The following is an 11,776-nucleotide window of genomic DNA, read 5'->3' on the forward strand; positions in this document are numbered from 1 at the left end:
ACTAGTGCCTCGGCCGTGGGAGGGAGCGCAGGGGTGCGGGGCGCGGGGCGCGGGCGCAGCGGAGGAACGATCGCGGGCGCGGAGACGGGACGGCGAGGTCGCGAGAGCGCAGCGTCGCCCTCCAGCCAGGAAGGAGAGGGCAGTAGCGGGCCGCCACCGCCCGTGGGACAGTCCGGGGCGCGCGTGTGCGCCCGAGCCCCGCCGGCCGGGCGCAGGAGGCCGCCACAGGGCGCAGCGGGCAGCCGGCGGGCAGGCATGCCGCCTCTCCTGGCGCCCCTGCTCTGCCTGGCGCTGCTGCCCGCGCTCGCCGCACGAGGTAGGCGACCGCCCGCCGCGAGCCCGCAACTTTCCGCGCCTTCGGAAACTTTTGGCGGCGCCCTAGGCGCGCGCCCCGGGTGGCTGGGAGCGGGCGGCCAGGGCGGGGAGGGGGACCGGGCGACCGGGGGCAGGGTAGGGGCCGGAGTCCCGGGCTCGGGGAGGACTGACCCTCCCCAGCTCCGCCTGCCCCATCGGGGCGGACTCACGCGGCTTGCTCCTGGAACCGAGTTTGGAGCCGGGTTTGAAGTCGGGTTTGAAGCCGGGCGTGGGCCTCTGGGGGCCCGGGAGACCCAGTCCTGGGCTCGTCCTTCGCCAGCCGCGCGTGGGGCTCGCCGCCGGGGCGGGCGGACGAGCTGCCTACTACTTTTCGATTTGAATCGAGTCGGTTTTGGTTTCCTGTTGCTTTGGGGCCGTTTATCTTTTTTCTTCGCCTCTTGCCCGCGCCGGGGACGGATGTTGGGGCGTGGAGCGTGGAGCGTGGGGTCCGGGGCGCCGCGCTGGTCTTTACGGAGCCGCACTGCCGGACCCGGCCGCCGGGCGTGGTGGGCAGAGGGGAGTTGGGCGGGCCCGGCGGGCCCGGCCTCCTTCCCGAGTAAGAGAGTTTGCGCAGGGCCGGGACGAGGGGCGCGGACCCAGGCGTCCCCGGGCTCCTGGCCGCCCCGCCCGCGGTGTCCCCTCCCCACGCCGGGTCGCTGCCCCCATCCCGGCTCACAATTTGGGGAGGGGGGCGTGTGTGCGGAAGGCAGCTGCTACTGGTGGAACTTTCACTCTGTGGAGTTCCAGTTTGGAAACCTTGCGGCGGGGGCGGCGTGTGTGGGGGGGGTCGGTCATTCCTCTGTCCACTTCACATCAAGAGGATCTCCGAGGAATCGGATGGTGATTAATTCTCTTCCCCTAAAAGTTGGAGGGAGTATTAGCTCCCCGGTTCCTGAAGTTAGGGTTCGGTGTCACACCCCGCCCCGGCCCCCATGGGGGGCGTAATTTACATAGCCCTGGTAAGAGGAAGAGGCGTGAGCTTGATTAGTTGACCCCTTCCAGGGAATGGGGTCGAATTCCTTCCAAATGGAGCATCTTCATCCCCCTCCCCTGGGTGTGTGTGTGGCGGCGGGCTGGCACTGAAGATGCCCGCCCTGGGGAGCTGCTATTGGGTGTCGGTGGAGGCGTGGAGGCGCAGCCCGGTCCCCAGGGTGCAGTCCCGGTGCCCCAGGAGGCGGCCCTGGCGCGACAATGGGCCGCTCTGATTCCTCCGGCCGGCGCTTTGTTGGCGGGAGGGGCAGCGGGCCTTGCAGCTGTCGCATTTTCCCACGAGCGGAGGAGCTGAGTGTGGCCAGGGCTGCCCACCCCCCACTCAGCGCCGCCCCCTCGAAGAACTTGTTTGAACAGCAAGACAATCCTGGTGGTTGGATATCAGCCCAGCCAGGGTCCCCAGTGAAGACGGGGTGGGGAGGGAGAACTTCAGGAGCGTGGCCCGGGGTCACCCCAGCTTTCCTCCACTGCTGTCCCCGAGGCGTCTCAGGCCACCCCGCCTCCACTTTGAGCGTGACCTAGCCACCTGCCCCCCCATCAACGGGCTCCCCCTCCCTCCATTGCTGACCCCAGAACTCTGGGCGGAAGGTTGAATCCCCTTGGGGTTCATGCCAGGCTTCCTGGGGCCCCCGGCCCCCAGCAACCCCATGACAGGAGGTGAGGGGTGGGCAGTGCCCCTTGGGGTGCTGGCCAGGCTGACGTCTCCCTTTGCCTCTCCCCAGGCCTGCGATGTTCCCAGCCCAGCGAGACCTGCTTGAATGGCGGGAAGTGTGAAGTGTTCCCCAACGGCACTGAGGCCTGTGTGTGAGTATGCGCCCCTGCAGGGACCTGTTGCTCTGTCGGGAGCAGAGCCCCTGCCTCCTGCAGCGGGCCGGCAGGGACAGAACACTGGGCCATTGTCTTCTGGAGATGACCCAGAAGGCTGGGCGCGGTCACGTGCTAGTTTTATTGGACAAAGTCTGGCAATTACTTAATCACCAGCAATTATGCTGCGTGTGGAGCTGGCCTGGCCCGTAGAGGTTGGAGCGCTCCTTTGTGGGCCACCTCAGGCTCCCGGGGAGCTAGGTGGGAATCGCTGGTACCCCATTTCTTTCCGAAGTCCCTGAGAAATAATTTGACCTGCCGGGGAGGCCCTGGAGCATCTGTAGAGAGGCCCAGCCCTCACCGCCCTGCCAACCAGGGGGAACCTCTTCTGGGCAGGTGAGCACCTCCTGGGCAGGTGATGCCTCTCAGCAAGAAACTGACAATTTCAAAGCCAAACCCACCCTTCCCAGCTCTCTGCCTTCCCTGCTTACTTGTCTCTGGCCTCAGGTGAGGTTGGGGAAGGGAAGTTGGAACTCGTCTTGTTGGCTGTGCCCACCTCCGTTGGGTGTGGGGGTGGGGGCGGGAGTGCCTGCCAGAAACTTGCAGCTCTGGCCTCCTAACCGGCTGGCCCTTCACCTTCCCAGCCTTGGGTCCTCAGCTGTGAACTGAGGTCTGTGGTCGGGTAATCTGGTTAGAATCTACCGCCTGGCCGCCTGCCTCTGAGTACCAGTCAGCCTTAGGGAAGGTTTTCTGCTGTGGCTGATGCCCTTCCACTTGAGTCCGTCCCTGATGGGAATAATGAGGAGGTGCTTGGTGGCTGGAGAAACGCCCCCCTCCCCAGGCTGCCAAAGTGGCACGCCCTCATTCCAACTGCCGGGGACCCATTCCCTTGACAACCCCCAGCCCGGGCTCACTGCTGCCCAGCCAGTGGGCAAGCAGCCCCTCCTTCCACTGCCTCCCACCCTCCCCAGACTGAAGCCAATTAAGCAGGTCTGTGAGCAGTTTAATGGACAAAGTGCATTGTGTCTTTGTCAGACGCTAATGAATGCGCGCTACTTTTTTTTTTTTTTTTTTTTTTTTTTTGGGGTTTGGGGGCCTTTTTCTCCTGCAGAAGCCTCACCGACGCTTGATGCCCTAAATCTTGTTTCCTTTCATTCAGAGACCGACAGCTGGGATTCAGTGGAAGTGCAGTGGCTATTGTTGGGGAGGTGGATTAATGCTGGGTGATTAATTATGCGTGGCTTCCCAGAATGCAGACTCCTTCCCTGCCGCCCCTCGAGCTCGAGCTCCAGCTCCTGCTACAGCTTGGCCGCTTGGCCGCTCAGCTCACTGGGGTGTGTGTGTGTCTGTGTGTAGGGGCGGGGGGCGGCCTCCGCGTTTCTGCAGAGGGCCTTGGGAGGGTGGGAGGGAGTGCTGTGCTGAGGAAAGTGGGAGCAGTCTCTTCTTGTCTGATCGGGGGCCTCCGGGGCCAAAGCCCCAGCTGAGTGTTGCCTGGGAGGGGAAGGGGGTTCCTTGGGGTACAGGCTGCTGCGGCTTACTCGCTGGCCTCAGGGTGAGGCACTTCAAGGGGGTGGGGGCATGCTCTCCCGCTCTCCAAGCCTGGGCACTTTGGGAGTCCTGCCCCCCAAGACGGCCAGGGATCAGGGCTGTGGTGCAAGACGGCCAGGGATCAGGGCTGTGGTGCAAGACGGCCAGGGATCAGGGCTGTGGTGCCGGCCTTTCTCCTCTCTTGGGCCCGGCGCCCCGCCCCCCGCCCCCCTGGGCGGGAAGCCTGCCTGTCTGGCCTGGCACCCGGCCGGGCTCGGCACACAGAGACCCCATTGTGCACACCCCACAGATCCACTTGGAAGATGAACGGAAGCGCCGTCCTCGGAGGCCGCACCACTGGGCATCCCGGGTGGGAGGCAAGGGTATCAGAGCCGCGACCGGCTGGCAGGTCCCGGCTCTGCCGAGGCACGGGTCCAGGCTCACCGGGCAGTTTGGGGGGCGCTGCGGCCACCCCGGGGCCTGAGCCTTCCCGCTCTCGCCCATCACCCACCGTTGCGCGGAGGCCCCGGGAGGTCTGCTCATGGGGGAGGCCCTGCTCTCCCAGCTGAGGGGGAGCCAGTTTCTTTCCTCAAAGGTGTCAGGGTGCAGGCTTCTGGAGCCCTGCTGACCTGGCTGTGAGTTCCAGCTCGGCAGCATCCAGCCAGGACCCTCAGAAAGTTCCTTGACTTCCTTGTTGATTTGCTGGCTCCCGCGTGGCCAGGGCGTGGGAAACGGTGGTGTCATTGTGCCAGGCGCGTTAATAGCAGGTGACTCATCTGTTTCCACCCCAAAGAGAAGGAACCTTCCCCAGAAGCTGCCAGTCAGGTGTCTGCAGGGCTCAGGGTGAGAAAAAGAGGTTCGTGTTGGTGTGAAGGCCCTCCGGGAGGTCACAGAGAGCCCGTGCCCTGCTGGCCAGTGGCTGCGGTGGGAAGGCTGCGTGTCCCCATGGGCGGAGTGCTGTCTCTGGACGGTGGCTGTGTGTGGTGGCCCGGGGGCTGCCGGGGGGAGGCTGGTGGCCCGGGGGGCAGGCTAAGGCGGGTCTTTGCGACCCTCTGCACATCTCCAGCCTCCGTGCCGCCCCATCAGTGCTGAGGAGATACCGAAGTGGGCTCCCCCTCTTTCCTTTTGATTGGGGTGGCGGTGTGGGGAGGCCTCTGGGGGCTGCCATCTGTGGGGTGAGCGTGCGTTTTCCGTCTGAAAGGCTTGTTGGTGGTGGGGGGGTGCTGCCCGGTGCTGGGCTGGGAGCTGAGGCCCCAGGATGGCTCAGGTGCTCCCCCTGCCTGCGAGAAAGTCAGAATTTTACCGGGACGTCTTCCAGGTAATGGCAGAAGTGGGGTGCAGCGTCGTCGCACCCAGAGAACCTGGGAGGGAAGTCCGGCCAGCCAGCGTGTGGTGGCCCTCAGCTTTGGCCGATCCCGTATTTGAGGCCTGGCTTTGCCGCCCAGTGGCTTCGTGACCTCAGGTCATCGGGTCACCTGAATCCAGATCCCCACCCTCTCCGGCCCAGTCTGTCATTCGGGGCTGACCCACGATTGATCTCTCGGTGATGCATAAGCTTGCGTAAGAGGGGCACGCAGCAGGCACAGAGCAAGGGTCCGTTTCCTCCCTGTCTTCTGCTTTTGAGTTGATGCTGCTGGTTTCAGGATCCTCATTTGAGAGTGTTCAGTTGGCTAATGAGTTAACTCAGAGAGCCCGAAAGGTGCAGCCTGCTGGGCCCGAGTGGCGTGCTGCCTGGGAGGCGCCGGCCAATTCGGAGACTTCATCGCCCACGACGGCTCCCATCAGTGCCTCTTCCTTGTTTGCTTCTGTGGTTCTGCGCGCCTGTCGCGTGCTGGGCTCTGCTCTGGACTTGGGCACCGTGGGCTCAGGGCAGACACAGCCCCTGCCCTCATGGAGTCCACTTTCCGGTGTGGGGGCAGGAGAGGCAGCATGAACACGTGACGTGTCAGGGGGAGGCGAGCATGGTGGGTGGGGCTCGGAGCAACCCCGTAACCATGGGATCAGGCATGTAACGGAGCACAGAGAAGGTGGCACTCGGCCCCAGCATCACACAGTGCAGAGTGGAGCCCAGCCCTAGCTCTTTCTCCAGAGCGTGTGTTCCTAACCACTGCCGCATCCTGCCTGCACTGCCCCGGGCCCTCGCTGGCCATTCTGTGAGGAAGCAGGGCGGGGACGGCAACTTCCCTTAAAGGACGAGGTTCAGAGGGTCGGGTGGAAGTGACTCGGCTGCCCGGCTGCAGAGGGATGGAACGTTCTGCGTCTCTGTCACCTGGTCCGTCTGTTTCCAGTGAGTCACCTGCGAGCCTTGGGCGAGGCGTGGGGTGGGCGGGGGGGAGGAACAGGTTAATTCTCATCCTCACTCCCAGGCTGAGAGCAAACAAGGTCTGTACAGGACTTCCTCTGTTTATGCAGAGCCCGGGCTCCAAGGACGCAGGGTTAGAAAAACACACGGTAAACGCACAGCGTCAGCTAGAAAGCTTCACCTCCTGCCTCTGACTGCAGAGGGACATCCAGGAACACGCGATCTCTGCAGGAAGGTGCTTTCTGGGGCCTGGCCCTGCCTCTGTACAGCAGCCAACGTTTTTTCCATTGAGAAAATAATAGTGACGTGTTTTAACAAAGAGAAAAAAAGAAAACTGTGCCCTTAGCTGGAAGAGAGTGGGGCAGGGCAGATAGCTGATGGAGAAGCTCTTCATCAGGACAGCTGAGTGGGGTCTGGGTGGCGGGGGGCGTGGGCTGGGTGCTGGGACCCCGGGAAGCTGGAGTGGAGGGCCGGGGGGCAGGTCCAGAGGGCGTCACGGCTCCACTCCCCGAGTGCTGGGTGGCAGTCCGAAGGTCCCAGGAAAACTGGGACTGGCTTTCTTTCTCATTGACTGACTCTGATGGGTGGCCATGGCTGTCGCTGGCAGGTGGGGCCCACTGGGCAGTGCCGGGCTGGGCTGAGGGGTTGCGCCCTCCTGGGGTGGGGAGGGCACCTTTCCTGCTTCGTGTCTTGTCTACAAATAGTGAAAGGACGTAGCTCTGCAGAGTTGATTGAGGATCCTGATTGCTTCCCTCAATAATGTAACGATAAGGCCTCCACACACAGGCAGCTGCTTCCATCTGGCCTCAGAAAGCCCCCGGCAGACTTTTCTTCACCAGGCTCGTACCCCCTTGGGGTGGTGGCCAGCTCTGCTTTTTTCTAAACCCCCAGTTTCCCCAGGTGGGGAAAACTGAGGCTGAGAGATGAAGAGGCTGGGAAAGGGGGTGGGGATCTGAGGCCAGCTTGCATCAGCTTTTGCCTTCATGTACGGGCATATCCAGAACTTTCCAGACTCTTTCCAGAGGCCTTAATGAGTGGCTGGCTTCGGGGCATCATGACTGGGGGTCAGGATGTGTTTGACAGTCCTGAAGCTCCTGGCGGGGCTGTCTCTGGTGGGCCCCACCTCATGCCCCGCCGCAGACAATCTAGCAGATACAGAGCCAGCTGGCTCTGGTTTGCTGTGCGCCCTCGGACTTGCGTCTCCTTTCTGGGCCCCAGGTTCCTCCTCTGTACACGAGGGTGTGGGGTTAGGTGGCCCCTGGACCTCCCTTCCAACTGCATCCCCGCAGGACCCTGGGATAGGCCCGTAGATGCCCAGATGGTGGCAGTGGGCAGCAGCGTGGTGGGAGAGAGGTGGAGAGGTGGAGTGGAGAGGTGCCCAGGAGTCAGACCTGGCTGTGCGGCAGGGCAGCTTCTGCCGGTCTGGGGCCAGCTCTGGGCTCTGGTGTCCTTACCACCTGGCCCGCCGGGCTGGGGACACACCCACTGGAGAGGGAGCAGTGATTGACAGGTACTGCAGAGGAGGGGCTGGCGGGCAGAGGAAGGCCCTTTGCCAGAGTGGCTTCTGTTGGCTTCTCCCCCGGCATCTCCTTTCTCGAGGCCTTGCCACCCTCCCCGACTCTGCTCTCTGAGAGCACGGGGAGCTGATGACTAGATTGGGGGGATCGATATTTGCTTTTAGGTGGTCAGTTGCACATATCCTAAGTTTTATGATTTTAGCTGTTTAAAGTGTACATTTCAGTGGCATTTAGTACATTCACAAGGTTGTGGAACCATCGCCCGTATCTAGTTCCAGAGCTTTTTCATCACCCAGAACAAAATCCCACACCCATTAAACAGGCACTCGCCTTTCTCCTCGCCGCCAGCCCCTGGCGAGCGCTCATCTGCTCTCTGTCTCTAGCCTTGCGTGTTGTGGACATTTCACACGCGTGGAATCGTGCCTCTCCTCTCTCTTACCCGTCTTCTTTCACTCAGTGTGCGTGTCCGTGCCTTGCTCCTCTGGGCGCTGGGCTTGACCTGCCTGAGACTGTTAGGGACTGGCTGGCGGTGGCACCAGCATCCTGGTCTGTATGTGGTCTTGGACAGAAGTCCAGAGGGGGTGGGTGTTGGGGGTGGTGGACGTGCGGAAGGCTTCCTGGAGGAGTTGGTGCTCATTTCCGTGCCTGTGTGGCCACCCGCCTGGCAGCCACGGAGCCCCCTCGAGTGGGGCCCGGCACATATTGGGTGTATTCGTTAGGACGGCCCAGCGTGCCCGCGGTGCCAGCCTGCTCAGGGCTCCACGTCAGCTTGTGGCCTCGGCTTCTGCCCCTGGGCCTTGGCTGGCGCCGGCTGAGCGCCAGCGTGCCCAGAGGAGGGGCACCAGGGCTCCAGGGCCAGCGCCCCACCTGCCCGGTGTCAGCGTCAGGAATGCGAGGGGAAAGCGGACTTTTATTGAGCACTTACTAGGTGCTGGGGCTGGGGCTGGGCGGGCAAGGCAGACGCAGGCCCGGCCTGCGCAGGAGAAGGAGGCTCGTTGTTTTCAGAGCCAGACTTCAGGGCAGACGCCTTAACTGCCTGCCGTGCGAGGCCAGTGCTGTGGGCACACCCCGCCCGGGTGCCCCAGGCCTGCTGCGGCCTTGGAGTGAGTCCACCGTGGAGACAGCGGGCAGATGGGCTGGGACAGGTCAGCAGGCAGTGCAGCCGCAGGCAGGAGAAGCAACTAGGGGCAGCGGCGGGCGGTAAGGCTTTGGATGTGAGACCCTCGGCCCCTGCCCACGCCATCTGCCTGCTTCCCGGCCTCTCCCTGGGGTGGGAGCACATCCTTTCCTGGACCCTCAGGGTCAGCTCAGAGTTACTGGGTGTACCCCTAGCAGGAGGCACTCAGCCTTCTGTGAGAGGAGAGAGGGCCAGGGGTCTGGCCCTTCGCTCTTAGCCACAGATGGGTCCCCTCCAAGTGGCCCTCGGGGCTCAGGGGGGCTCCGTGTTTCCTACAGGGCACCAGAGGGGCCCGCGGGCCCTTGAGAAAGTGGCCCTCCTACGGTGTTGGCACCTGGATACCTGCTCGGCCCCAGGGGGGAGGGTCGAGCTGGTCCCCGCGTCACAGGTGGGGGTAGCTCTCTGTGCATCTCTGGGACGCATGGAACTACGGGAACAGAACCCCTTCCCAGGGTTTCACCACTGAGTGGTCCCTTCTTGCTGAGGGTCTCCCCCCCACACACACCCTCTGCCCCTGCGATGGAAGCTTTCTGGCAAAGGGGGCCCTTGACCTCGCCGTCCAATCCCCCAGGCTTGGGGGCAGGGGTCATCATCCCGTCGTCCACACTGTGGAGTGTATTAGGTTAAGCACTGCCTGCTCCCCGCTCCCGCTCCCTTCCTGACACCAAGGTGCTGCCTTGAGTGGGCACCCAACAGGTGGGATGTGGACACCTCCAGAGGGCCCGGCCTCTCCTGCTAGGCAGCGCGCCCCACTCTGCGGCTCAGGCCTCCCGGGGCCCCTTGCCACGTGCTGCACTGGGGGGTCTTGGGCTGGGGCTGGGGGCCGTCTTTGGAGGTCTGACCTGGAGCCTCTCTCCACCTGAGCGATGGCGGCAGCCCTCTGGGGCCCTCACGGTTTCCTGGAAGGAGTGCCCAGGGTCCTGGCTCCCAGCGGGCCTTGATGGGGGTGGGGGATGCCCTGGGGAGGCCTCACCTCCAACGCCTACACGGCGGTTCCCAGCCCTGAGAGTCGCTCGGGCAGGCCGCCAGCCCCCGCCAGCCTTCACCTGGGAGTCCTTGCGGGGCAGGTGCCAGGCCCAAATGCTGCTCCAGAACCTGCACCCGCAGAGCTCACCCCCACCCCACGGCTGCCCAGGGACAGGTGGGTGCCGGGTGGGAGCCGCTCTCAGCGGCAGTAGGCCAGGCCCAGGCCCAGCTCTGTTGTCGGGATTTTCGCCAAAGAAACGGCCACGTTGTGACCCTGCTGCGCGCAGCCTGGCCTGGCTCCGTGAGGTGGGAGCCTCGTCCCCGCCCGTCCCGCCTGCTCCGTCTGTCACCGGGCTGGGTGTCAGTCGTGTGTCTCTGAAGGGCTTGAATTGGTTGCTCTTCTCAGCTGGGTAAACGGTCCCTCGTCCCTCTGTTGACACTGTGATTTGCTGAACAAACTCTCACCGCACAGGTGGCACGAAAGGCCAGCCTCACCCAGCCCAGTCGAGGCCTCGTGCAGGCAGGTCCCGCGTCGTCACATGGACCTTAGTGTGAGGGCGGTGGGCCTAGGAGAGGGGCTGAGGGTCTGATACACGCTGGATGGGGGACCGGCAGCTGGAGGCTGGGAAGAGCCCTGGCTCTGGGCCTGGTGCCAAGGTGCCGCTTGGGCCCGGGGCCGTCCCCTTCTCCGGGGATCCCTCCCGGCCTCCCGCCTCCTTCACCCCAAGATCACGGGCCAGCACGCGTCACAGCTGAGCAGCCGCCCCTCTGCCGGGCCCCGGGGAGGCCCCCGGCCCCGTTTCAGCATCGGCCAGCCTGCTGGGCCCCGAAGCTGCCGGGAGGTCGTGGCGCTGCCCTGGACCCTGGCCGCCCCAGCAGATCGTCGAGGGTCCACGGGGGACGCGTGTGCGAGGAGGTGGGCGGCAGCCTCTGGGAAGATCTGTCAGCACCCCAGCAGCAGGGCCTGGGGCACGGGAACCTGCCTCCCACCATTTCCTCTCTGTTTCGGTTGTTGATAAGCGGAAACTGCACGGTTACTGGAAATGAGAGGTTTGGGGGAGAAGCCAGAGTTTTGAGTATGTGTGTTTTTTCCCTGAGAGCTTTTCAGTAAGAGCAATGCTGAGCTTAAGGCCAGGCTAAGGCGGGGACAAGCGGGGGCCTGGCCACACTTCCGCCCCTTGGGGCCTCCGTCTCCCGTCCGTCCAGAGGGCTGGGGGAGGTGACTACCTCTGGGCCTTCTGGGTCAGCCGAGGTTCTCATTACCCCGCTCCCCAGGCCGGTACCGGCTCCTATGGGGCGGCCCCAAAGGGCGGGGCTCCCCTCACTTCCTCCTCCGGGGTCAGGATGAGGGTGGCCCCAGGCCTGTCTGGTTTGAGAGCCAGACGGGGGAGGCCAGGCAGGGCTGTGTGTCCCGGCATCCACAATGGCAGGGGCCCAGACCGTGGTGGCATCCTCCCAGGTGGTCCAGGGTCCAGGGCCGGCACAGCATAGGCACTCGGCAGGTATGTGGCGTGTGCGCCTGGTTGAGGGCTGGAGCCGTGGGCGCGGAGCAGGGAGTGGAGGCAGGTGGGCAGATCCAGGTTTCGGGAAGGCCCAGCTTGCAAGACACAGGGAGGCTCGGTCTGAGCCGGTTGCCCAGCACCGGGCTTCCCCCGTCCCAGCACGCTGCTCCCGCCTGGCCGGGCTGGGATGGCGCGGCCACATCCGTAGCACGGCCTGTGCTGGGCTGTGTGACCTTGGGCTGCTCACTCGCCTCTCTGAGCCACCCTATGAGAAGTGTCACAGATCGGCCCCATGTGGTGGCCCCGTGGGTTGATCCCTATGGGACGCGTCGGCTTAGCTTTACTCCACGCCGGAGCTCGTTCCTAATACTCCGAGGCCTCGTCCAGAAAGCTCTCCCAGAGACTAGCTGAGCTCAGGATTTGGGCGAGGTCACACAAGGGCAGAAGGTCATGCCCCACCCAAGAACCTACTGCTTTCCCCACAGGGAAGAGCCCCCCAGACGGCCCTAGACCCACACCAACTGGCCCAGGATGCCCGGGTGGCCCCAGGGTGTGACAGTGCAGGCCTGTCCCATGCAGGCCTGGGTGCAGCTGGCAGGATTCTGTCTTCTGGTGTTTGCTGTGCCCCCCCCCCCCC

General features: G+C 64.1%; 1 protein-coding gene across 1 annotated transcript in view; it reads left to right on the forward strand.

The window, feature by feature from the left end:
* The first annotated feature begins 255 nt into the window (after positions 1-255).
* The window catches only part of NOTCH1 (notch receptor 1), a 47,593-nt gene continuing 36,072 nt past the window's right edge, over positions 256-11,776 (forward strand). The window contains exons 1-2 of the mRNA XM_007458973.1: positions 256-316; positions 2,067-2,148. Coding sequence (XP_007459035.1) covers positions 256-316; positions 2,067-2,148 — 143 coding nt within the window. The remainder of the gene's footprint in view (positions 317-2,066; positions 2,149-11,776) is intronic.

Source organism: Lipotes vexillifer, unplaced genomic scaffold, assembly GCF_000442215.2.
Source record: "Lipotes vexillifer unplaced genomic scaffold, Lipotes_vexillifer_v1.1 scaffold636, whole genome shotgun sequence".
In the NCBI taxonomy this organism is placed as follows: Eukaryota; Metazoa; Chordata; class Mammalia; order Artiodactyla; family Lipotidae; genus Lipotes; species Lipotes vexillifer.